Source organism: Callospermophilus lateralis, chromosome 5, assembly GCF_048772815.1.
Source record: "Callospermophilus lateralis isolate mCalLat2 chromosome 5, mCalLat2.hap1, whole genome shotgun sequence".
NCBI lineage: Eukaryota > Metazoa > Chordata > Mammalia > Rodentia > Sciuridae > Callospermophilus > Callospermophilus lateralis.
In genome coordinates, this window is record NC_135309.1 from 44,857,680 (window position 1) to 44,883,493 (window position 25,814).

A 25,814-nucleotide genomic window follows, 5' to 3' on the forward strand; every position below is an offset into this window, starting at 1 on the left:
CTAGGTACTGAAAGTTTATAAGGGAAGCATGGTTATCCCTACATTATAGGTGAGGGAAAAGCAAGGTTAATGATTTGTCTAAGGTGACCCAGAATTATCTAGCTCCAGAGCTTATGATTCTAACCACACTCCAGAATGGAGTCTTTTTTTCCATGTGATGTTGAAAGATGTTATTTGGTTGTTTGCTTGTTTGTTTAGCAGAAACACAAATTCTTTGTCTAGGAAGTAGTCAGTTCTTTCAGGAAGGCATCTCTAACTATCAAGTAAAGAAATGTCAGGATATTTGTATACTGTTTGTAAATTTAAAAACCCATTATAATTATGATAGAATATTTTATATATACATATATGTGTGTGTGTGTGTGGTCCCCTCCCCATAGTACAAAGTCAGTTTTGTCTGGGTAGTGGTTTATTATCAGCTAAGGATCTGTAATTGGTGCTAATGAATTTGTTGAAAATTTGTTTTTGAAAACCCTCCATAATGTGTTTTAATTTCACTAAATTCAGCCTGATGGTCTTTGGAAGTATCTTCCAAATTACCAATACTTGAACATCTCCTTTTTACCCAGGGAATGAAGGACCTTGTTAGAAAAGCAAGTACTATGTTTATTTAATTGCAAGTATCTGGGGGATCTAGATGAGGAAGACTAGCTGAGGATCTGGTGAGTGTAATATTCTGAGGATCTCTGTGGACTGGAGCAAGAGTGTCCTGCTCTGTAGGTTCACTTGTCTATGCCCACCATGGGAATTCCTCTGGCAGCCTACTTGACTGGTCCACCAGGTTAAGAACAGAACTAAGTACAGGATTTTGAACAAGCTGGATGTGAGTAGGAGTCCCTGCTTGGCTTCTTGGACTTTAGGTGACTTGCTCCTCCTCTCTGGGTCTCAGTTGCTTCATTAGTAAAACAGAAAGCATGACAATGGCTGATGTGAGGATGCAGCATGTATAAGAAGGGCAGAGACACAGTTCTTGCTGGCACTTAATCAAAGAGAACCACTCAACTTCCCTTCTTTGTGAGCATCCCTCCCAAGTTCCCTTTCCTCTGTCTTTGTTCTTTGCTCCAATCCCTTTCCCATGCACTGTGGCCTAGGCCGCCTTTGGGTTCTTCAGAGCTTTGTGCTGTCCATTTTACCTCAAAGTCCTCCAAGTTCCCAAATGACTTCTAATTTCCCTTGCCCTCTTACCAAAAGTATACCTCTGTTAGTGTAATTTAGGAATCTGAGTAGTTTATTCTAACATTGGTAGATCAGACTCTCATACCTGTGTTTTGGCTGAGCCAAACACAGTGGCACTCACCTGTAATTCCAGCAACTTGGGAGTCTGAGGATCGCATGTTCAAAGCCAGCCTCAGTAACTTAGCAAAACCCTAAGAAACTTAGTGAGCCCCTCTCTCTCAAAAAATAATTAATTAATTAAAGGGCTTGGGATGTAACTCAGTGGTTTAGTGCCTCTGGGTTCAATCCCTAGTACCAAAAAAAAAAAAAAAAAAAAATGTCTAGGCTGATTTTGTGCCCTGAGTTGAAAAGCAGTATTTTTTTTTTTTTAACCTCCAAGTAACAGTTATACAGATTTCTTCCTGAACACAGAATGGCCTGCATCCCCTTCTACTTTATTCCTCCAGTAGCATATTAGCCAGTTACCCTTCCTGGATATACCATCAAACCTTGCTACTTGAACAGCCTTACTGAAGCAGGGCTACTTATAGTCATGATATACCACTAATTTGGTCACAAATGTGTAGAAAATTCCATATTGCACAAGAGTCACAAAACCCAACATGGAAAATGGTAAGGCTCTAATATGGAAATGCTAAGAGATATTGGTAGTGTGGTACTTGGACAGCTTGGTGGTAGGGTTAGAATTCACACAGAAAAATACTCATTTGCTTAGTAATCAAAGGAGTGCATTTTAAAATATGCATAAGATAGTATTTTGCATATATTAAATTAGGGGGAAAATCTTAGTAGAACCCCGTGCTTGCAAACTACTGATGAAATCAGTTCAGTTTTATACCACTGATGACACTGAAAACTAGTATAGACATTTGGGAAAATAGCTTTCAAAGTGTTGCAAGAAACATAGCAAATATTTATGTCCTTTGATAAAGTAGAGTTAGCCCTCAGAAATTCAACTTAAGGAAATAATAGCAAAAACAAAACAAAACAAAACAAAAAAAAAAGAAAAAGAAAAAAGGAAAGAACTATATGTATGGAAACTATAGCATGGAAATAATAGTAAAATATAAATATATTTAAAAAGTGAATGTTCAATACTAGAGAAAATGTCAACAATGGTACATCAGTCTTCTACTAACAAAAATATGAATTATAGAGAACATAGAAAAATGCTTACATTCTGACACTTGATGAATCTTATCCCAAAATTATTTCCCCTACAGCTCTAAGTATGTAAATACATATCTGTATATGGGAAAGAATTAGAAGAATGCAATCATGAATTATGCATTTTTGTTTTTCTTCTAATTATCTTTCTTATTTTTTTAGATGTTTGTGCAATAAATAAAATCAGCAAGAGGAGAAATGCAAACACCAAAGGCCATGTGCAGGATCCCCTTTCCATTATGGAATGGAGGATGTTCCCTACAGCTCCTTTTCACAGTCCCTACTGCTGGCCTAGCCTCCCCAGCCAGCCATCTTTTCTCCTACCCCAGGAGCCTGCTCTTCATGCCTGTTCTTCTACTTCCTTCTCCTCTTCATATGCCCACCCCTAGACTATCAGTGAGTCCTGTAACATTATCATACTTTTGTGCCTCCCCATGTTTCCTCTGCCTGGATTGTACTACACTTTTCCTTTGACTTCTGACTTTTGAGTTCTGCCTAGCCTTTAAAGGCCTGATGCAGAGTCTACCTCTTTTTCCTTGACACTTTCCCAAACCATTTTTTGTCTGAATTAATCTCTCATTGTTTGATAAGCGGCTGGATTCAGATCACGTAACCCTTTAGGCAGACACTCCTGACAAATAAGGTCTAGGCCTTATTCTTTATATTGCCCACTGATTTGGTGAAATAATAGGTGCTACATGATTAACCACTCCTCAAGCTTGTTCTACCTGATAACATCTATCAAAATAAGAGCAGGCAAAGTACTCAGATGGTGATGCATCAGATGAGTATATTTGGAAGTATACAAAGATGAATTTTTAATACTTCTTTGTGTGTGTGTACAAATATATAACAACAAATTCCATTATTAGGTACAACTATAATGCACTAATAAACAATGTGAAAAATTGTTATACTTCTGTAATAAGTATATTATGAATCTATTATAAGTATACTAATAAGTATGTAATAATTGTAAAAATATAAATTAATTTATGATTTCTTCAGATGCAATTTAGAGATCAAGTTTTATTAATTTTGTTAAATAGTATTTTGAATTTAAGTGACTTTTTGTTGTTTTTAAGTAAAATAAAGCCATTAGTCAGGATCTACATTTCCTTAGAGTCAATGACAATAGTTATAGGAGTTCATGAATGAGACAAATAATGCCTATTCTAATAATTCATCATGTACTACTTTCCTATTTATCTCATTTACATCCTCAAATGTAATAACTTTGTGAGTTTCTTCCACAGCTTTTAGGAATGCATTTCGCCTTGAACTTGAGATTATGTTGTATTTCAGAAAAATAATTGGAAGAAAACTCAGGTATGGTTCATTCATTCATTCATTCACTTACTCAGTAAATATTTTTGAGAATCTTCTGGCCTGCGTTTGTTCTAGGTTAGGGTTATGGTGGTGAGCTGTCCTAGGGATATAGGACTTATTGTGTTGAGGGAAATGGAAAGTAAACAAAGTGAACAAAAGAAATAAACAAGATTCAATAAGGGAACTGGGATGGAGAGAGAGTGATGGGGAAGGGAACATGATGGTGACCATGTTCAGACAGGGTGGTCAGAAGGCCATTGATCTCAGTCTTTAATGCGGAGGAGGATCAGTCAGCAGAGATCTGCAGGAAAGGGACCAGTAATTTCACTGGGTTTAGAACTAGTGTGGAGAGTTTAAGGCACAGAAAGGCAGGTAATACCCCTGGAGATTAGGGAGCGGGAAAGGGCTTTGGTATAAAATGAGTTAAAGAGGAAGGCAGGAGCCAGATCATGCAGCAGCTTGTAGGCCATAGTTAGTGGTTGAAATCTGAGTACTTTAGGGCATGAGGATATCGGTTTCTTGCCAAGATCCCTCTTACCAGGAAAGAGCACCCAGCCCTACATGCTGGGGTGCTGGCTGCTGAGGGCTCATAGATACACTCTTTTTCAGAAATTCCCTCCAGCCAATGGGAATCACTTTGTCAAAATTTATGTCCCCCCCTTGGGAGACCTGCAACTGGTGACTGACTGATATAGGTATACAAAAGGCCAACCCTTAGCCTTAATGTGGTGCAAATCTGTGGAGCTACCGCATACTCCACTCCAAGGTGCCTCTCGGGATCAAACTGAGGGTGGACTTCTCTGAAACCACTTCTTAATTTAGCTTCTTCTCCTTCTCCATCCTACTTCTGCCCCTCCAATGTAGGTTTCTCACGAGATCATGATTTTAGTAAAACAGAACTTACAAGACCCCTTATCTTAGGCTCTGCTTCCAGTAGTGATGAGTATCAGACTATACCTGGCTTATAGATGAAAGATATAAGCTGGGACATGAAATAATTCAATTATTTAATTTTTTTCCTGGTGTGTGTGTGTGTGTGTGTGTGTGTGTGTGTGTATGTATGTGTCTGTCTATCTGTAGGGGAAAGAGAAGAAGAAGGCAGACCTGTTAATTATATGCTATTGTCATCATCTAGGCATAATATAACTATGGCTTAGATTACATAAAGCATCTTATTAAACAGAAATTTTCATCTGCAATTATACTTACAAAACTTGCCTTCCATCAAGAAAATGTGCAATTGACTTTAGGCAGATGAATGTTAAAAACAATAATGCACTTTGGCATATAATGGGAGGAATATGTGAAAGTTAAAATGCTCATTGAAAGTCTAAATCTATGAGCATTTAGTACAAAAATAATGTGATAGAAATGTGCAGTTGGTCTTTAGCTTAATTACTAGAGTTAGTCACGGGTCCTTGAGGGAGATTGTAGTTTCTAAGATCTGTTTAATTCTGGGATAAAAGTGACAATTTGAAAATGGCTTTTGTTATCTTTCCCACTTTGGGTTAGTAAATATTTCTGACTGCATCTTTTCTGGAGGGCATTAAGGGGATGTATGTTTCTGTCTTGAATGCTACTTAAAAATTTCTCTTCCTGATAATCCCCAAATAAGGAGGTAATAGTAATCAGACTCTGACTTTCTTAACAAACACAGCACACAATGAATATAGTATTGGTTAAACAAGCCAAGTCCACATGGTTTAGGAAACATAATAACCAAGGAGAAAAACAATGCTTTGGAGAATTATGCTTTCACACAAATATTTATGTATGACAAGAGCTGAATGTAAGGCCGCAAAACATCCAAAGGTAATCACGTTCTGCCCTGCTGTGACAACCCTTACTTTAAAGATCTGAAATCTCTTTTGCAAATTCACAGCGCTATCAGTGTATTAGAGAAAGTCTTGTCAGGTAATTTGCAGCATGCCTGAAGAAGGGCAGAGAGAAAGCATCAGACACTTTTTCTTCCCTTCCTCTTTACTCTAAGTGTGGCGGGATTTGGGAATGGGGCAGCAATGAAGGCTAATAAGAGGAGGGAGCACTCCCCAGGTCCTCTGCATAGCACTCAGTGAAGCACTCACTCAGTGATCTGAGCTCTCTTCAGGAAGCAAAGTCCTCAGTAACTCTCCCTGACTGTGCAGGATTCCCTGGGAGCCATTCACTTCTCTGCTCTCTCCCTATAGACTTCCAGGCCAAAACCTGATTTAGGGCTTCCCTGGATAATAAGAACTCTTTTCAAGTTACAAATCCCAAATGAGCATGCAGTTGGCAATGGAAGGATTGTATATGACAGACCCAAACTCTGGGGCCAGTCTCAAACATCACCTGGATTCTAATGGGTTTTAATCCCAAGTGGGAATTACAATTGGAGAAGCAGTAAAGCCTTTGATGTCACACTGAATATACCATCTATTCATTTAGTCAAATTGGAGGCTGTACATTATATGTAGAATGTGTACTGTTCTCAGCTATCAGAGATCAAGATAAATGAAGAGAGGCCTCCACCTTCTAGGAGCTCCATCTTTATAAAATTTGAAATAAATAGCACATCTTTAGAAAATACCAGCTACTGTGTGCCCACCCAGATGAACTGGATTAGACACTCTGTGGGTGGGGTCCAGGCGGTGGTGTTTTTAACAAAGCTCTCAAGTAGTTTTCTTACTTGGAATTTGGGCCCATCATTTGAGAGCCACTGGTCTTGAGAGATACAATATATCCCATATAAACACAATCCCTGCCCCCAGGGCCTTAAAGTTAAGGGGTCATGGCCTAGATCCTGAAAACTAGCCCAGAGGTTCTCAGCAGGGAATGATTCTGGCTTTCCAATTTCCCCAAAGACATTAGAGATAGTCTGGATGGATACTTTTTTTGGTTGACAAAATTGAGGGGAGGGTGCTATTGGGTAGAGGCCAGGGATTCTGCTAAAACTCTTATAATGCGCAGAAGAATCCCCATGGCAAAGAATTATATGGCCTAAATATTAGTAGTGCTGAGGTTGGGAATTGCTGATTTAATCTTAAAGGTAGTTCTCTTATAAAACCAAGATGGCAAACAGCTTCCTTTATCTAATTTATATGTACTTAGCATGTCTTAGGGACATTATGTGTGGTAAGAAACATTGACTGTTGTTTATTAGGTACTATAATTTGTTCCCATTATATGGATGAGAAAATCAAGGTGCAGAAATTAAATAATTTGTCCAATGGCACATATATAGTAAGTAAAAGACTTGTAACTCAAACATGGGCAGTCAGGCTCCTGGCCACAACATTTTACCACTGCCCAATAGGTTCTATTTTTCTCTGGGGAATTTTTCCAGGCAGAAGAGGTATCACAATTACATAATGTAATTTTTCTTTTGTTTCTGAAGATTTTCTGCTGGAGGAAAACAAAACTTCCTCATGTAAAAGATAGCCCTTCTGAGCCAGGTGATTAATACACTGATCATTTTTGTGCCACATGGCCAGGCTAGAGCCATGAAAGTGCTTAGAGGAATCCCCAAAGAGGATGATGATTGATGCTTTTGACACTAACAGCGTTTGGCAGCTACTGGCATCATGCAGCGCAGTTGGGGTAGTGCCTGACCGGCCAAACTGTCTGTGACAGCTCTGATCTCCTTAACTCTAAGCATCTGTTAGAATGATGCCTCAGCAGGAAAACACAGTGGGGAATGTCTGCTCAGAGCATGTGAGTGTCTGACTGGCCCCTCAGATGTCCTCTAGAAAGGCCTGATGTCCCTGGGTCCCCTGTGCTCACTGGCTCTGCCTTGTGCTTTGTGCAGACAGAGGAAATGAAACAGGACCCAGCAGAGGTCATTTACCCTCTCTCCGGGGTCCTACCCATGGTCACTACACTAGGGAGAGGATGTATGCCAGTTGTGTATCTGCTCCTGGGCATCATTCTGTCTCTGAGAGGCTCTTGAGGGTTACACAGTGTCTGCTCTGTCTGTGAGGCCTGCAGGCTAGCAAATGAAATGCCTTGTCTGAAGCCACATTTCTACTAAGTGGGAACTCAAGCAGCCAGGCTCCCAGCCATAACACTATACTTCTACTCAACAAATTCTGCTTTCTACTAGGAGTTTTTCCAAGTAGAAAATGGGCCCATTTATGGCATGACTGTAAAGTGTGCATAAGATGATCATTTGGCCCAATTTTAGACAGGCAATATAGATGGAAATGGTCCTTCCACCACTGCCCTCCCTCCTTGACATCTTCACTGAGGGGAACCTTCCATGGGACACATTTTGTGTTCTTCTGGCTCCAAATTTATAAAAGAATCTTGAAGTTGGCATCAGGAAATAGAAGTTTATGGAGAATACTGGCTTGGCGTGTTACCGTCCTTTGTGGAGTCCTTCCATTTCTATTAAGAATGCAGGCGACTGACAAAGGATTACAGTCTGCAGTCTTATTCACCTCTCTCTGCAGTCTCCCACAGAAATTTTCATGAACATTATTTTCTTTTTACTTCCTCAGTCTGCCTTCTACCTCAGGTGGTGATTCTGCTTCTTACTTAGAGAAGTTGAAGCTCTCAGTATGAATTCCCTCAGCTTTTCTCCTGTAGTAATCATTAGTGCTATTTCCCAAATTGCTCTGTTTTTCTCTCCATTCAAACCATGGCAAGATTCTACTTCCTGATCCTTCTGGAGGTGGGGTAGGAGGTCTGACTAATTCTTCATAAAGTGAGTAGGAACAAAGAGTGCCACATCCATGTGATTGTTGGGGTGAGGCTCTAGGTCTAGGCTCTGGGTTTCTACCTCTTGGCATGGTGGAAACATTTGACATGTTGGCTATTCTATCGGCTTGGATTCCTTGAATGGATCCTGTTCTAAGATGGAAATAGGATAAACAATGAATAAATCTTAATTTGTTGAAAAGTCACTGCAATGTTGGTTTTCTTTGTCAACATAGCACAACTTAGCCTATCTTGACTAATATCCTGTCCCTTTCATCCAACAAAATGCTGTATCCACACCCATCCTTTTTTGCTTCAAGACTTTCTCAGAGGATAAGCTGTCTCCCTGGATATCCTAATCTTTTCAATCACTCTTGATTAGCCCTCAAAAAATAAAATAAAATAAAAACCAGAAAACAAAAAGCAAACACCCAACAACAACAACAATAACAACAACAAAAATAAAAACCAAATCATTTAGCACTTTGCATTGTCTGGAAGGCTGCATTGTCTGGCCTGTCTTTAGCCTCATCCCACACCTCACTTCTCATGCCCTCTAACTTGGTCACATTCTCTTTCTTTTGGTTCCTCTTACTTGGTTTCTTTTCATCTCAGGACCTTTGGGTATACTTTAAATATGATCTTTCTGCCAGAAATGCCATACCCACCACTGGTTCACTGTTTATATTCTTTTGCTCTTGAAGTATGAGCTCCTTAAAGAAATTTCATTGACTTCCCTACTTATGTCATATCTGCTTTTAGAAGCTCTCATAATTTCACGTTCTTTTCTTCATAACTCTTACAATTGGAGTATTACAAGTTATTTGTGTGATGCTTTGATTAAGGTCTGTCTTCCCCCTTGATGGCCAAGATCATGCCACTTTCATTCATTACTATGTCCCCAGTGTTTGGCAAATCACACTTTGTAATCATTCAGTAAAAGCCTGTTGAAGGTACAAATGGGGATGCACAGCCATGCTGTCCAATTTGGTAACCACAGGCTACATGTTGAACTTTAAATTAATTAATTTTTAAAGATATAAATCATTGTTCCATAATCACACCAGCCTCAATTCCAATGCTAACTAGCCATATGAGGCTTATAACTCCCATATTAAACAGTAGAAAATAGAACATTTCCATCATCATAGAAAATCTTATTGGATAGTCTTGGCACTATCAAGTCCAGGAGCTAATACATGGCATGAATGCCTTCAAGTGTCTGGTTCTTGGCAAACTTTCAGCCTATTTCTTTCCCTGTAATGATAAAGCCACAGGGAAGAATCACTCTTCTAAACACATTCTCTGAACGTGCTTCTCTTTCTCAGGGATCTGTGGGTTTTTGCTTTCACCTCTTGCTGCCTAAATTGTCATCCTATTTAGCACTTCCCATTCATCCCCCCCCGCCCCCACCACAGATATTTCTGTGAAATTACAACATTGGGAAAATTTTACTAAGGTCCCAAACAGTGCTAGCCAGTGTTTCCTTTGGCCTCTATATTGCCCCTTTCCCATTCCTGTGTGCCCTGCTCAGACAGGATTTTATCCTTTGTTCACTATTTCTGCTATCACTACATATGCCCCTCAAGAGAAAGGTCTGGGCCTTGGTCTTCCAGTGTGCTGAGCACAGAACTGGTGATATGTAGACATCAGTGGGTATTTGTTAAATGAGGAATATGTAAGTGAATGAAAATCATAGGTAATACTATTTCCTTAATTCAGTAGCATGAGGAAAAAGGGAAGTGTGTTATTGAGGTAGAGACAGTAGGGTCCTCCCAGGACCCTGTGCTCTTCTTTTCCTCCCCATGGACATGTATCAAACCCTTATTTTGTGTGAGAATAGCTTCTGAAGTCAGGAATAACCCCTAAGTTCTTGGGTCTTGAAGGCTTGGGAGCAATGGAACTGTTTCTTGAGGAGAGTGGGGGCCTCTCAGCTGAATGGAAAGATGGCTCATACCATGATCAGAGTCCAAGCCAAGCTGCACCCCACAATGATAGAACTGGGAGCCAGCCAGAAGTCTGAAACAGAGATTAGACTGTGAATTTAACTTTGCTCAGATAGTTAAGTAGTTAAGGGGCTCCCTCCTGTGCAGAGGTTGCTGCTGTTAAAGTCATGGGATATTTGTCCCAACTCACCCACTAGACTGATAGCTTATATACTGTCTTATTCTCTTTGGATTCTCTAGCAGGCTGAGGTTAGTGTTTGTAGATCCTATGGGTGGTGGCTAAAATGATTGATTAGATGGAACTAATTACCCTTGTTGGAGATGCTGCATGATAATAAGTATGCTTTCTGTTCTGATAATAATCTATTTTGCCAAAAATATTCTCATGTCTTCTTTGTGATTTTTTTTTCAGTAGCAGGCCTTTGCTTAATTATGCCCATCTCCTTTGAAGATGAAGTTATAGCTTCTGTCATGCAAACAGGATATTCTGAGTTTCTTTGCTCCATCCTCCTTCAACAATTGAGCCTACAGGTCTAATGGCCACATAGTTCTCTTATAGTGACCAGGATATTCACCTGATCCTCATTAAGGCAGACTGGAGGAAGGAATGAGAAGTGATGATATAGGGGAAGGAAGGGAAAACATCATTATGGTAAGTTCAGAGAGGGAGAAGCAACAAAGAAGAGAGAGACAAGTTGTCCAATAGACAGCTGGTCCATTGAACAAGTTGAACAGGGCACCAAGACCTGTGTCTGGATGTCTGTGACATGTCACTGAGCACACCACACACTGGGTTCCCTTTAGGGGTGCAGCCTGGGTCCAAATGAGCCAAATGGGGATCCAGACTGGGTCTTCATAATTGGTGGGCCTGGAAATCCCTTATGCATTTATTTAGAGTCAGTTTATGTTATGAGAAGAAGGCCTTTGAGAAGGAGATTTAGGTATGATTCACTGGGGCTGAGATAGAGAGATGGAGAAGTCTGTTATCCAAAATGGCCCTGGAGGAGGAGGTCTTTTTATTCTAGAGTAGTGATGTACATTAAGGGCTCAATAATGTCTTTAAGCATAGAAATCTGTTTGACTATGTTAACTTAAGGTCTCCAAATCTATTTGAATACAACACATTTTCTTTCCCTCTCTTTTTCTTTTTAAGGTAACACCTCATTAGCAGCTCAAGGAACTGCCAAGAAAAACTAGTTTTCTTTGATTACTGGATTAATGGGTTGATTTTTACATCATGTAGACAGAGCCATAGGAATTTTTTATGGCTTAATATTCTAGCTATATCAGGTATAAAAGGCAGTATATTTGTAAATAGGCCTTGGTGCTAGTTAGTAAATATCCAGGTTAGATTGTGCAAGCATAGTAAAGTTAATAAATTAAAAATGGAAGTGCATTATAATATTAGTATGCCTTTTTCATATTAGATATTTTCACCAGTAATTCATGATAGAATAAATGTCAAGGAAAGCTTCGAGTCTGCCTACTATTGCATAATGGACATGGTTTGAGAGAATTTATCCCCTGGAAATGAGCAAGGCTGGCATTTTATGCTGGTCATTGATCATCTTCCTGCCTATGGATGGCAGCAGACATTTGACATTCATGATGGATATTTCCTGAGACCTTTATGACTCTCCTAATTGGAAAATACCACTAGAGCAAATAATTTCCCTCATGAAACCTTTTTATTCTGAACTAAACCATCATGTTTATGGAGGGCTTCACTTTTTCTTGTCATTCATTATCAGGGCCATTTGTACTTGGTAATTGACAATGAGAGGGAACATGTAGCTGTGAGGAAGTGGCAAGACTTCTGGATTTACTGAGTACTCTCCCATTGATGACAGTTTTGCTAGACTTATTTTATGTTTCAGAAAAATGGCTAATATCTGCATGCCATGGACTCTTGAAATTGCTCATGAATAGCTGAAACTGTGACTGTAAATTTTCAAACATAAAGCATCATCTCCTATTCTCTGGCTTTTCAAAGACATCTTCACTTTCCCCATGTGCTAAGTGCCAAGAAGATACTCTGGCTTGGGGAGGGAAGAAAATGTTTGCAGTTTTGGAAATTCAAGCTCACCTTTACTAGTGCTGTGCAGCCTCCACAGCAGGTTTATGTGAACTCAAGGGCATGAATATCTCAGCATTTTCAGGAAGTGATTGCCATGCTTTGGTAAAAAACATCAGGGAGTTCTTGGCTTAGTCTAAAAAAAATGTATTTCCCTGAGCTAAGAAAATATCATTATACTTGAAACCACAATCTGACTTTTCCAAGCACCCCAATAAACTCTCTGCTTTCTAATATAAATCTCAAGGCTACCTTTTCCATGGTTTATCAATATGATCTTTGGCACTCAGAGTCTTAGGAAAAAATCAATTTTTTCTTAGGATTTGTGATTGTTATTGAAGTAAAATGGCAGAAAGATTTTTATCAAACTTGGAAGCTCTTTCTAGATGAATCCCACAGATTCATGTTATTTCTTGAATACTGGTTGACCTCACACAAAGTAAGATAATCAGGGGAGAGGAGACATGTCCAGTGGCCAATTTGGGAGGTATTAAAAATACTTTTCATGTTTGACATGTGAAATAGCCACCCCCCCTCCAAAAAAACCCCCCACAAATCCTCAAAGACAGATCCACTCTGCCTTGCTCATATGGAAAGTCCACTGATATTTAACCATGTAGGTTTTTGGAGCTTTCCAGTTTTCATCAGGACGAATGATGTCAGCCAACAGAGCAGATTCTACAGAATTCAAGTGTATACAAAATGGAAATACAAGTGACTTTTGCTCCTTAGGACTCTAATCTGACCAGACACTACAGATGCAAGTGTTATTGGGTGACAAGAGTCATTTCAGACATGTTGATATCTATTGAGGAGGTGGAACAAGCTTACTTTGGGAAAGTCTCCTTAAGCTTCCCACTAAGGGCTTTCATATGACTTTGAAGTAAATTTCTCTAATCCTTTGAGGACCATGGCTGCCACAAATCCTTTACACTAAACCATTTTCTACACCCTTAATGCTATTGAAAGACCTGAGTTACGTGTTTCTCAAAATTTGGAATTGGCTTGGTAGTAATGGGATTCCTCACTGTGACACTACTGCCAGTAGTCTGGAGTCTGAAAATCTCTTCTGTTCTCCAAGTTAAAGGTCTAGTCATGGACTGACTCATGATTCCTCTCTCTTTGGAGGCTGGGAATTGAGATGGGAAAAGGTGGTGGGATCTGAGCAGCCCTGTAAGACTGGCAGTTTCCTGTCTGGAGAGAATTTGGGTGTAATCACAGTTTCTTTGAAGGAACATGAAATATAAGCACAAAGCTAGGCCAGCTGCCCTTAAAGTGAGGCAGGAAGGCCAGGAAAGATGGGAAATCTTACCTTCTTGACTTCATATTTAATGGCGAGTTTGATCCGGCTCAAACTTGGACGGTGGTGGTCGGACCAGACTTGGAAGTTCACATCACCATTTAAAATCGCCTCCACCTCTTCTGTGTCTCGGCACAGGTCCAGCACGCCCACCACAAAATCCTTGCATTGCATAGATAACTTCCTGTAATCGTTCTAACAAAATAAAGAAAAATCAGGGGTGTGTCACACTGAGCCCCACAGATTGGCTTGCCCAGCACAGCAGTGTCAATCAGCAATTGTCCACCAAGTGTGAACTTAATGGAGCACATTGGAACCAAGGGCAATTGCTGGATTCAGAAGACAGGGCTGTTTTTCTTGACACACAACCTAGAGGACATCTTCTCTAAGTCAGCACTTGTCAGAATGTAGTCCACAGATCACTTGCATTAGAGTTACTTTAGATCATGCTAAAATTGTAGAATTCATGGGAATGAGGCCCAGGAATGTATTTTTTTTTAAAAGTTTGCTCTTTAAATGATTTGAGTACCCACATAGCTCATCCAGGCTTTTTCAAAGCAGCAAATCTTTGGGCCTAATTACTAGCCAATTGTAAGGGAGGAGTAATAAGGAAATGAACTTTTAAGATGCTAGAAATAATACCTTACTCATTTAGCACAAACCTAAAATAGTGACTGCTCTGCATAGGAATTTACTAGAAAGATAAGGCTGATACACTGAAGTTGGAAGAAATTTATACACAGGTATGCTTTTTATATGTGCTAGAAAATTGCTTGAACTTACACATTTAAAACTCCAATGCAATTTACACCTTACAGGATTCTTTCTTACTACAAATCCGTTTGTATGGCAAATCATGGCTCCTTAAATTACTTGACTGATGAGTAGTCACTTTTAGTCTTGAACTTTTTGTTGTTGTTTCACTTTTTTAATGAGTTGCTCCTGGGATACTCTTTTCCTTTCCCTAGGTATATCTTTCCAACTATCTTTGAGAAGTTTCCTTCCTTCCTTTCTTAGCAACACACCAACTTCTCTCCCTCCCAAACACACAGCTTAATTTCTAGATAATGATCCCAATTGTTGGACAAAAGAATGTTTCATGTCACTCTCATACCACTACTTCCCTCCAAACATATCCTCCTGAGGCTTCCTTATTGCTTTCTTGGTTGAAACTAGTCTATTTAGAAACTACATAAGGACCAGATGTCACTTTCAATGTTAATCAATGTCAACAGCCCTCAGACTCATAAATAGTAGTTGGCAATAGGAGAACAGTTTTGATTTTCCGGAGCCCGGATTCTTCAGCAAATAGGTGGGAGCCTGGCAAACTGCAGGAGCTCAGCTATTTTTCTGAGTTAATGATTCTTGTCTCCTTCCAGGGCTGCTGCATCAAAATGTCACTTTGCATTAGAGAAAGAGGTAAGTAAATGCTTGCTTGCTGGGAAAGGGAAAAGGATCATGAAAATATTTTCAGATGAGAATGGCTACCCTTCATTTTTATGTATAATTTAGGTAGAAGAAGGAAATTTTGAAAATTATGAGTAGAAAAAGGACTGCTCAGCTTAGGCAGATTGTCATGGAGAAAAATTTGGGTAAGATACTTAGAGTGTTCTAGATTTGGTCATCTATTATAAGGTTGGGTGGTAACATGAAGAGTTGTATTCTGTGCTTCTCCATCCCTAACACCCATCCATTCACATTCATTTATCATTGAGGAGCTACTGTGTACCAGACACTAAGTTAGCAGAGAACGAGGCCAGTGTAGTTTCTAAATAGTGTGGTCTGAAGGAGGCTGGGGATCCATCCTTCGGGTCCCATAAGGGTAATGCCAAGTAAAACTTGCTCAGAGTTTGTTCTGGCTAAAACATTTTGCAGAGTGCTGATGAATCAGAGTTGGGAATCTCAGCGTATAATACACTGGGCTCAGCAAAATGGAGAAGATGGTTCACCTCACCACATTTACCTGACCCATTCAACTCTGGCAGTCCCTCTGTCACAACTGACATTTCCTGAATCTCCTTGCCCCCAAGCATCAACCTTTTGCCTCTTTAATGAGAACCAGAATTGTCTTTGAATGTCAGTTTTCCTGGTAAAATGGAACCTGTTGGCTAGATTATAATCAACTCTTGGTGGAAACTCCTACGTGGAACTGAATGCATGAATGGGTACATGAAGTAGAAAAGGCTTGCCTTAGCCCTTGGTCCAAGCTCCCACACTGGGAACAAGTCAGGCTATATGGCACTATACATGTTTGGGTCCTGCAGAGTTTTAAGCAGAAAGTGCTCCTTCATTAGAGGCTGACACTTTCCTGGGCTCTTTTACCTAGTCTGCCCATCAAAAAGGAGGCACCAGAGCAGCCAAAGTGGATAATTACATTTTTGTCTTCTGCATTAGACACAGGCTGTATGTCAATAAGGCTGGTATCTGCAGGTGGCTGGAGGGAAAAGAGAGAACCCAGGCCTGCCAGAGAGGAGATTCTATGGTCATGTATGGTGGCAGAGGGTTATAGGCGAAACCTCTAAAGAATTAGGATGAGTATGCTTAATTGGGTCAACCCTGAGCTCTTGAGCCTTCCAAGATATACCCCTCACTGTGGTTGAGGTAGATAAAATGCATGTCTAAGACATCAGACATGCTCTTTAAATTTTTTAAAAATATATTCCTATATGCTGAGGTTCCCTAGTCCCAATGGGTGACAAAATAGAAGTTATCAGCAGAGAAGCTCCCCATGCTCACACCATCACATATATGTAGCTACACACATCTGTGTCCATGTATTCTGTGTCCATGTTTTCCCTCTTTTTACTTTGGATAAACTGCCTCTGACCCTCTCTAAGATCAACTCCTCCACTTGCATCCTGGATATCAGCCTCTTTTGCCTACTCAAGGATATTGCTCCTGCAACCTTCCTTTTTCTCTCCTGTGCTGTCAACTTCTCCTCTCCCTACTTGCTCAGCACACAAACATGCGGGTTTTTTTTCTTTTCTTAAATAGAAATTTATCTTGACCCCACTTCCTCCTCCAATTGCTACTCCAATTTTCTGTTCCATTCTACACCAAAACTCTTCAATAGAGTTTTCTACATTCATTGTCTTCAATTGCCCTTTTCGTTCTCTTTATTGTTCCATTTAATAAGGCTTTCTGGCCCACAGAATTTACTGTGACTCTTCTTGGTAAGTCATAAAGAATTTTCATGTTCCTGAATTCAACAGTTTGTTCTCAGTCCTCATTTTACATATCAAGTGCTTTGATATAGCTGATCATTTCCTCTTGATATACAGTTATTTGGCTTCCAGTATAACATATACTTTTGTGTTTATTTTTCCTGATTTACTACTATTTTTTTTCACTCTTTGTTGATTCATCCTCATTCTCCTATGTATTTATTTTGGAATACCCCAAAGATGTTTCCGGTCCTCAAAAGTCTCCTTTTATCCATTGACACTCATTGCCTTAGTGATCTTATCTAGTGTCATGGCTTTCAGTAATGTACATATGCTGATAAATCTGAAATTTATATCTTTAATGCAGTCTTCTCCCCTGAACTCAAGATTCATATATCTGACTGTCAACTTTATATCTTTACTCAAATATCTAATAGGCATATTTCAAATTTAACAAAAATTTTGAATTGAATCTTTACCTTATTTTCTTTCCCCCATAGTTTCAGTTATTCTAGACAAAAAATTTTTAAATCTAGCCTTGATGTCTATCTTCCTCTTATAACCTGGAAACTTAGTAAAACTTTGTATGAAAATGAAAAATAAAAAAGGGTGGAGATGTAGCTCAGTGGTAGCATATCCCTGGGTCCAATTTCCAGAAAACAAAATCAAGGAAGGGTAATGGGAAGTGGAGGAATGCTATGGTTTGGATCATGTGTTAGAGACTTGGTCCCCAGGGTGGTAGTAACTTTAAGAAGTGGGGCCTAGTAGAAGGTCCTTAAGTAATTTGGGGGCATACCCTTACTACTACCCTGGGGACTAAGTCTTTAACATATGATCCACATGATTTTGTTTTCTGGAAATTGAACCCAGAGATACGCTACCACTGAGCTATATCTCCACCCTTTTTTATTTTTCATTTTCAGATAAAGTTTCACTAAGTTGCCAAGACTGGCCTTGAACTTGTGGTCCTCCTGCCTCAGCCTCTTGAGTCACTGGGATTATAGGCATACACTACTGCTCCTGACTTTTTTTGTTTTCCTTTATTATACTTATAACAATTTTATGTAGTAGGTTTGCTTATTTGTTATATTTATTTTTAATATCTACCATCAGAATGTAAAATTCTTTTTTTTAAGTTTTTATTTGTTCCTTTTAGTTATACATTGATAGTAGAATGTATGTTGACCTATCATACATATATGTAATATAACTTCCAATTTTTGTGGTTGTACATGATGTGGAGTTACACTGATTGTATATTCATGTCAGAATGTAAAATTCTTGAGGGTAGGGATTTTTTCCATTTTATTCACAGTGTATCCTAAAATCTTATAGCATTTCCTGGAACATGATAGGCATTCAGTAAATGCTTATTGAGTGACTCACAGCATCGAACTTTTCTAAGACAACCTAGCCACTAAGTGTTAGGGCCAAGATTCAAAATAGGTTGATTTGACTCAAATGCTGTTCTCTTCCCTCTCTTCCTGTTGCCTCAGGGAGCAGCATGTTTCCTTCTACATAGCACACTCTGAAAATGGGCCTCAACTAGGGCTTACTCTCAACTTATTTGGGGAATTAAAGGGTGGCATTTGGCTATCTGAATCTCCAACAGATTCTATAGTGTAGTAGGTAAGTACATAGGTTTTGAAGTCAGAAGGACCTGAAGTTTGAAATCCTATTACTTGCCAGTAAAATTATGAAACTGAGCAAGCCATTTAACTCTTTTGCATCTCAGTTTTCCCTCTGTAATAATATGTACATCATACAATCACTGTGAGAATTCAAAAACAAAAAAATGTAAAAATTCTTAGTATAGTTAATAATAAATACTAGAAATTACAAAATAAATAAAAACTTAAAGAAAAATAAAGTTTGCAAATGGTATTTGTTTTTATTGGTAGCCACTCATTTTACCCATTAATTTCAAACTCTTAACCTCTTAAACCTTTGTGGCTATTAACTACTGAAGTGTGAGCAAGACTGACTTATGGGTAGCAGGAGAATAAAAAGTAGCAGAGAAACCCTTACACTACAGATCGAATTCGTATATTAAATACCCTGAATATGTCTACTTTCTTCATCTCTAGTAATTATATAAGTCCTTCCCAGATTAGTACCTCTAGTCACCACATACAGGTTAACAGTGAAGTCTGTTCACCTTGCTGAGACCATCTCAGAGGAATGGATAGGGTGAATATCATGGCTCATCATATGAGGGGTTCTTTTGTATCCATAAAGATCTTTCTTACTTGCATAACTTGTATCTGACATTCTTAGGTAGAATAGGATGCATAGGTGAGAGGGAAGTTGTCTCTAATCTTGTCAATGCTGATGGCATCCACAAAACAAGCAGGGTAAGATATGTGAATGTGGATATTGTCATTTATCTCACTAAACCACTTGGTAGGCCCAGATCTTTTTTACTTCATCTCCTGTTAGGGTACACTTCTGTTTTTTAAATAGAGTATTGAAAGGAGGTATTCTTAGCTTCTGGGGACTAGTGAATGGATGAGGAATAAACACACCAGGCAATATGTCCAGCATTCAGGGCTTAGGAGATGTTGTATGCTGCAGTCCTTCTTTGAACCATAGCTATGGCTATGCTGAACAGAGAAAGAGGCTCTAGAGTTTTACTTCTTCAAGGATGTCACATAAATTACATCATATAGGATATAACTCTTTGAGACTGACTTCTTTTTCTGAGCATAATCTCTTTTAGATTTACCATGTTGTTGCATGCATCAAAAGCTTATTTTCGATCCATCCACACATGCCTGTGGAGGTCCAGGTGCATAGCAGGCCTGGCCCACCCCTCCCCAGCAGGGCAGACAACCGCCAGAGCCTAGCCTCTGGTACAGGACCACCCCTTCCGAGCAGCAGACTACCACTTGAGGTCAAGCCCAGCAGCCCAGATCCACCCACTCCAACTTATGCAGGACCCAGATCCAGAATGCAGTAGCATTCACTGAGGGACACCAGAAAGGTCTGGAAGCCCAATGACAAGGTGAGGTACAATCTGCACGGGTACTACAAGAAAATAGGGAAGAAACTGTAATATCTCAGATTCACACTGTGATCCAGAATGCAGTAGCATTCACTGAGGGACACCAGAAAGGTCTGGAAGCCCAATGACAAGGTGAGGTACAATCTGCACGGGTACTACAAGAAAATAGGGAAGAAACTGTAATATCTCAGATTCACACTGTGAGAAAGGAAAACATATAGACAACATGAAAAAACAAGGGAAGAAAGTGCCCCAAATAAACCAGGACACTATAATAACAGAACCCATGGACAGCAAAGTTGATGAAATGTCAGAGAAGGAGTTCAGAAGGTTCATAATTAAAATGATCTGTGAATTAAAGAATGACCTAAATGAGCAAATACAGGTGAAAAATTGATCACTCCAACAATGAGATAAGAGAGCAAATACAGGTAGCAAAAGATTACTTCAAGAGAGAGATAGAGACTCTGAAAAAAAATCAGAAATCCTTGAAATGAAGAATACAATAAATCAAATAAAAAATTCAATAGGAAGCATAATCAACAGAATAGATCACTTGGAAGAAAGAATGTGAGATAATGAAGACAAAGTGTACAATCTGGAAAACAAAGTTGATCACACAGGAAGAAAGTTAGAGACCATGAACAGAATATTCAGAAATTAGGGGACAGCATCAAAAGACCAAATCTAAGAGTTATTGGGATAGAGGAAGGTACAGAGTTTCAAACCAAAGGAATGCACAATCTCTTCAATGAGATAATATCAGAAAATTTCCCAAGCATGAAGAATGAAATGGAAAACCAAATACAAGAGGCTTAAAGGACACCAAATGTACAAAATTACAACAGATCTACACCAAGTCACATTATAATGAAAATGCCTAGCATGCAGAAAAAGGATAGAAACTTAAAAGCTGCAAAAGAGAGGAATCGGATCATATAAAGGGGGAGACCAATTTGTATCTCAGCAGATTTTTCAACCCAGACTGTCAAAGCCAGGAGATTGTAGAACAATATATACCAAATCCTGAAAGAAAACGGATCCCAACCAAGAATCTTATATCCAGCAAAACTAAGCTTTAGCTTTGATGATGAAATAAAAACCTTCCATGATAAACAAAAATTAAAATAATTTATAACTAAAAGACTGCACTACAGAACATCCTCAGCAAAATATTCCAAGAAGAGGAAGTGAAAAACAATAAGTAAAAATCAGCAGAGGGAGGGATTACACTAAAGGCAAATCTAATCAGTGGAGAAGCCAAGTCACATTAAATACCAAAAAATAAACAAAAATGTCTGGGAATACAAATCATTTCTCAATAATAACCCTGAATGTTAATAGCCTAAACTCACCAATCAAAAGACATAGACTGGCAGATTGGATAAAAAATAAATAAATAAGACCCAACAATATGCTGCCTCCAAGTGACTCATCTCATAGAAAAAGACATCCACAGTCTGAAGGTAAAGGGTTGGGGAAAAGCATACTACTCAGATGGACTGCAGAAGCAAGCAGGGGTTTCCATCCTCATATCAAACAAGTACACTTCAAACTAAAGTCAATCAAAAAGGATAAAGAAGGACTACAAACTACTCAAGGGAACCATACACCAATAAGACTTAACAATTATAAATATATATACCCTAAACAATGGAGCATCTATGTTCATCAAACAAACTCTTCTCAAGTTCAAGAGTCAAATAGACCACAATACAATAATTTTTGGTGACTTTAACACACCTCTTTCATCACTAGATACATCCTCCAAACAAAAGCTGAACAAAGAAACTATAGAACTCAATAATACAATCAATAACTTAGACTTAACTGACATATATAGAATATTTCATCTTTCAATGAGTGAACACACTTTCTTCTCAGCAGCACATGGGTCCTTCTCTAAAACAGACCATATACTGTGCCACAAAACAACTCTTAGCAGATATAAAAAAAAGTAGGGGTACTACCCTGCATTCTATCAGATCATATGGAATGAAATTAGAAATCAGTGATAAAATAAGAAATAAAATCCACTCCAACACCTGGAGACTAAATAATATGCTACTGAATGAACAATGGTTACAGAAGACATCAAGGAGGAGATTAAAAAATTTTTAGAGGTGAATGAGAAAGATACAACATATAGAAATGAAAGCAGTTCTAAGAGGAAAGTTCACTGCATGGAGTTCATTCCTTAAAAGAAGAAAAAGTCAACAAATAAATGACTTAACATTACATCTCAAAGCCCTAGAAAAAGAAGAACAAATCAACACCAAAAGCAGTGGAAGACAGGAAATATTTAAAATCAGAGATGAAATCAATGAAATCGAAACAAAAGAAATAATTAAAAAATTGACAGAATAAAAGTTGGTTCTTTGAAAAAATAAATAAAATTGACAGACCCTTAGCCATGCTAACAAAGAGAAGGAGAGAGAAAACTCTAAGAGTTATTTTCTGACATTATCTCATTGAAGAGATTGTGCATTCCTTTGGTTTGAAACTCTGTGCCTTCCTCTATCCAAATAACTCTTAGATCTTTTCATCACTAACATACGTGATGAAAAAGGAAATATCACAACAGACACTACAGACATACTGAGAATAATTAGAAATTATTTTGAAAACTTGTACTCCAATAAAATAGAAAATATTGAAGGCATTGACAAATTTCTAGAGTCATATAATTTGTTCAAATTGAATCAGGATGATATATACAATTTAAACAGATCAATTTCAAATGACAAAATAGAAGACACCATTAAAAGCCTACCAACCAAGAAAATCCCAGGACAGGATGGATACATAGCTGAGTTCTATAAGACCTTTAAGGAAGAACTAGTACCTATAATCTCCAATTTATTTCAGGAAATAGAAAAAGAGGCAGCACTTCCAAACTCATTCTATGAGCCCCATATCACTCTGATTTCAAATCCAGGCAAAGACACATCAAAAAAAGAAAACTTCAGACCAATATCTCTAATGAACAGAGATGCAAAAATTCTCAATAAATTTCTGGCAAATCAAATACAAAAACATATCAAAAAGATCGTGCACCGTGATCAAGTGGGATTCATCCCAGGGATGCAAGGTTGGTTCAACATATGGAAATCAATAAATATAATTCATCACATCAATATACTTAAAGATAAGAATAATATGATCATCTCAATAGACTCAGAAAAAGCATTTGACAAAATACAGCACCCCGTTATGTTCAAAACACTAGGAAAACTAGGGATAACAGGAACATATCTCAACATCATAAAGGCTATCTATGCTAAACCCAGAACAACATCATTCTAAATGGAGAACAATTGAAGGCATTCCCTCTAAAAACTGGAACAAGACAGGGATGCCTTCTTTTACCACTTCTATTTAACATAGTTCTTGCAACGCTGGCAGAGCAATTAGACAGATGAAAGAAATCAAAGGGATACACATAGGAAAAGAAGAACTCAAATTGACACTATTTGCTGATGATATGATTCTATACTTAGAAGACCCTAAAAGTTCCACCAGAAAATTTTTAGAACTAAGAGATGAATTCAGCAAAGTAGCAGTATATAAAATCAACACCCATAAATTAAAGACATTTCTGTATATCAGTGACAAATCCTCAGATAGGGAACCGAGGAAAACTACCCCATTTACAATAGCCTCAAAAAATAAAAAATAAAATACTTGGGAATCAATGAAAGAAATAAAAGATCTATATAATGAAAATTACAGAATTCTAAAAAAAGAAGTCAAAGAAGACCTTAGAGGATGGAAAGATCTACCTTGCTCTTGGATAGGCAGAATTAATATTATCAAAAAAGATCATACTTCTAAAAGCACTATACAGATTTAATGCAATTCCTATCAAAATCACAATGACATTCCTCATAGAAATAGAAAGAGTAATCATGAAATTCATCTGGAAAAATAAGAGACCCAGAATAGCTAAAGCAATCCTTAGCAGGAAGAGTGAAGCAGGGGACATCACTATACCAGACCTTAAACTATCCTATAGAGCAATAGTAACAAAAATAGCATGATATTGGCACCAAAACAGACTGGTAGATGAATGGTACAGAATAGAGGACACAGAGACTAACCCTCAAAATTATAATTATATTAGACAAAGGTGCCAAAAACATGCATTGGAGAAAAGATAGCCTCTTCAACAAATAGTGCTGGGAAAACTGGAAATCCATATGCAACAAAATGAAAAATTAAACCCCTATCTCTCACCATGGACAAAACTCAACTCAAAATGGATCAAGGACTTAGGAATACAACCAGAGACCCTGCATCTAACAGAAGAAAAAGTAGGCCGTAATCTCCAACATGTGGGATTAGACTCCGACTTCCTTAATAAGACTCCTGTGGCTCAAGAATTAAGAACAAGAAGCAATAAATGGGATGGACTCAAACTAAAAAGTTTCTTCTCAGCTGAAGAAGCAAATCTGTGAGGTGAATACAGAGCCTACATCTTTGGAGCAAATATTTACCCCTCACACATCAGATAAAGCACTAATCTCTAGGGTACATAAAGAATTCAAAAAGCTAACACTCCCCCCCCCCCAAAAAAAAACCCCCAAATAACCCAATCAATAAACGGGCCAAGGACCTGAACAGACATTTCTCAGAAGAGGATATACAATTAAGCAACAAATATATGAAAAAAATGTTCATCATCACTAGCAACTAGAGAAATGCAAATCAAAACCACTCTAAGATTTCATCTCACTCCAGTCAGAATGGCAGCTATTATGCATACAAATAACAATAAGTGTTGGCGAGGATGTGGGGAAAAAGGCACACTCATACATTGCTTCTGGGACTGCAAATTAGTGCAGCCAATATGGAAAGTAGTATGGAGATTTCTTGGAAAATTGGGAATGGAACTACCATTTGACCCAGCTATCCCTCTCCTCGGTCTATACCCAAAGGACTTAAAAACAGCATACTACAGGAACACAGCCACATCAATGTTTATAGTGGCACAATTCACAATAGCTAGATTATGGATCCAACCTAGAGACCCTTCAATAGATGAATGGATAAAAAAATGTAGCATACATACACAATGGATATTACTCAGCAATAAAAGACAATAAAATCATGGCATTTGCAGGTAAATGGATGGAGATAGAGAAGATAATGCTAAGTGAAGTTGGCTAATCCCCCCAAACCAAGTGCTGAATGTTTTCTTTGATATAAAAAGACTGATTCATAGATGGATAGGGAGAGGGAGCATGAGAGGAATAGACGAACTCTAGATAGGGCAGAGGGGTTGGAGGGAAGGGGGGGGCATGGGGTTAAAAATGATGGTGAAATGTGATGATCATTAATATCCAAAGTACATGTATAAAGAAAAAAAGCTTATTTTTTTTTGTTTAACATCAACTATATGTTTGTATCACAATTTATATATTCATTCACTGATTGATTGGTTGTTTCCAGTTCTTGGCAATTAAAAAGAAGGCTTCTATAAATATTCACATATAAGTTTTTGTGTGAAAATAAATTCTTATTGTTAGAAAAGCTATCTAGGAGTGGGATTGTTGAGTATATGGTAAGTGCATGTTTAACTTTGTAAGAAACTACCAGTTTGTTTCTGGAATAGGTATACTATTTTACATTACCACCATCAAATTATGAGAACTCCAGCTACTCCATAGTCTTGCCAGCATTAGCTATTGCCAAATTATTTTCTGTGTCATGGAATCTCATTGTGGTTTTAATTTGCATTCACTAATGGGTAGTGATGTTGGGCATCTTTTTCTGTGCATCTTTACCACCTCTATATCTTCTTTGAGGAAAGATCTGTTCAAATTCTTTGTCCTTTTAAAAAAATTGAATTGTTTATTTTCTTATTATTGAGTTTTGAGAGTTCTTTTTATATTCTGGATATAATTATATAATTTATATAAGAATTATGCAAGTTTTTAATTCTTTTCTCTTAGTCTGTGACTTATTCTCTTAACAGTAA

At 38.2% G+C, this 25,814-nt stretch overlaps 1 protein-coding gene across 1 annotated transcript in view; it reads right to left on the minus strand.

Annotated features, from left to right (window-relative positions):
- Nucleotides 1-25,814, minus strand: part of Trpc7 (transient receptor potential cation channel subfamily C member 7) — a 181,654-nt gene that overhangs the window by 73,670 nt on the left and 82,170 nt on the right. The window contains exon 3 of the mRNA XM_076857627.1: nt 13,679-13,861. Coding sequence (XP_076713742.1) covers nt 13,679-13,861 — 183 coding nt within the window. The remainder of the gene's footprint in view (nt 1-13,678; nt 13,862-25,814) is intronic.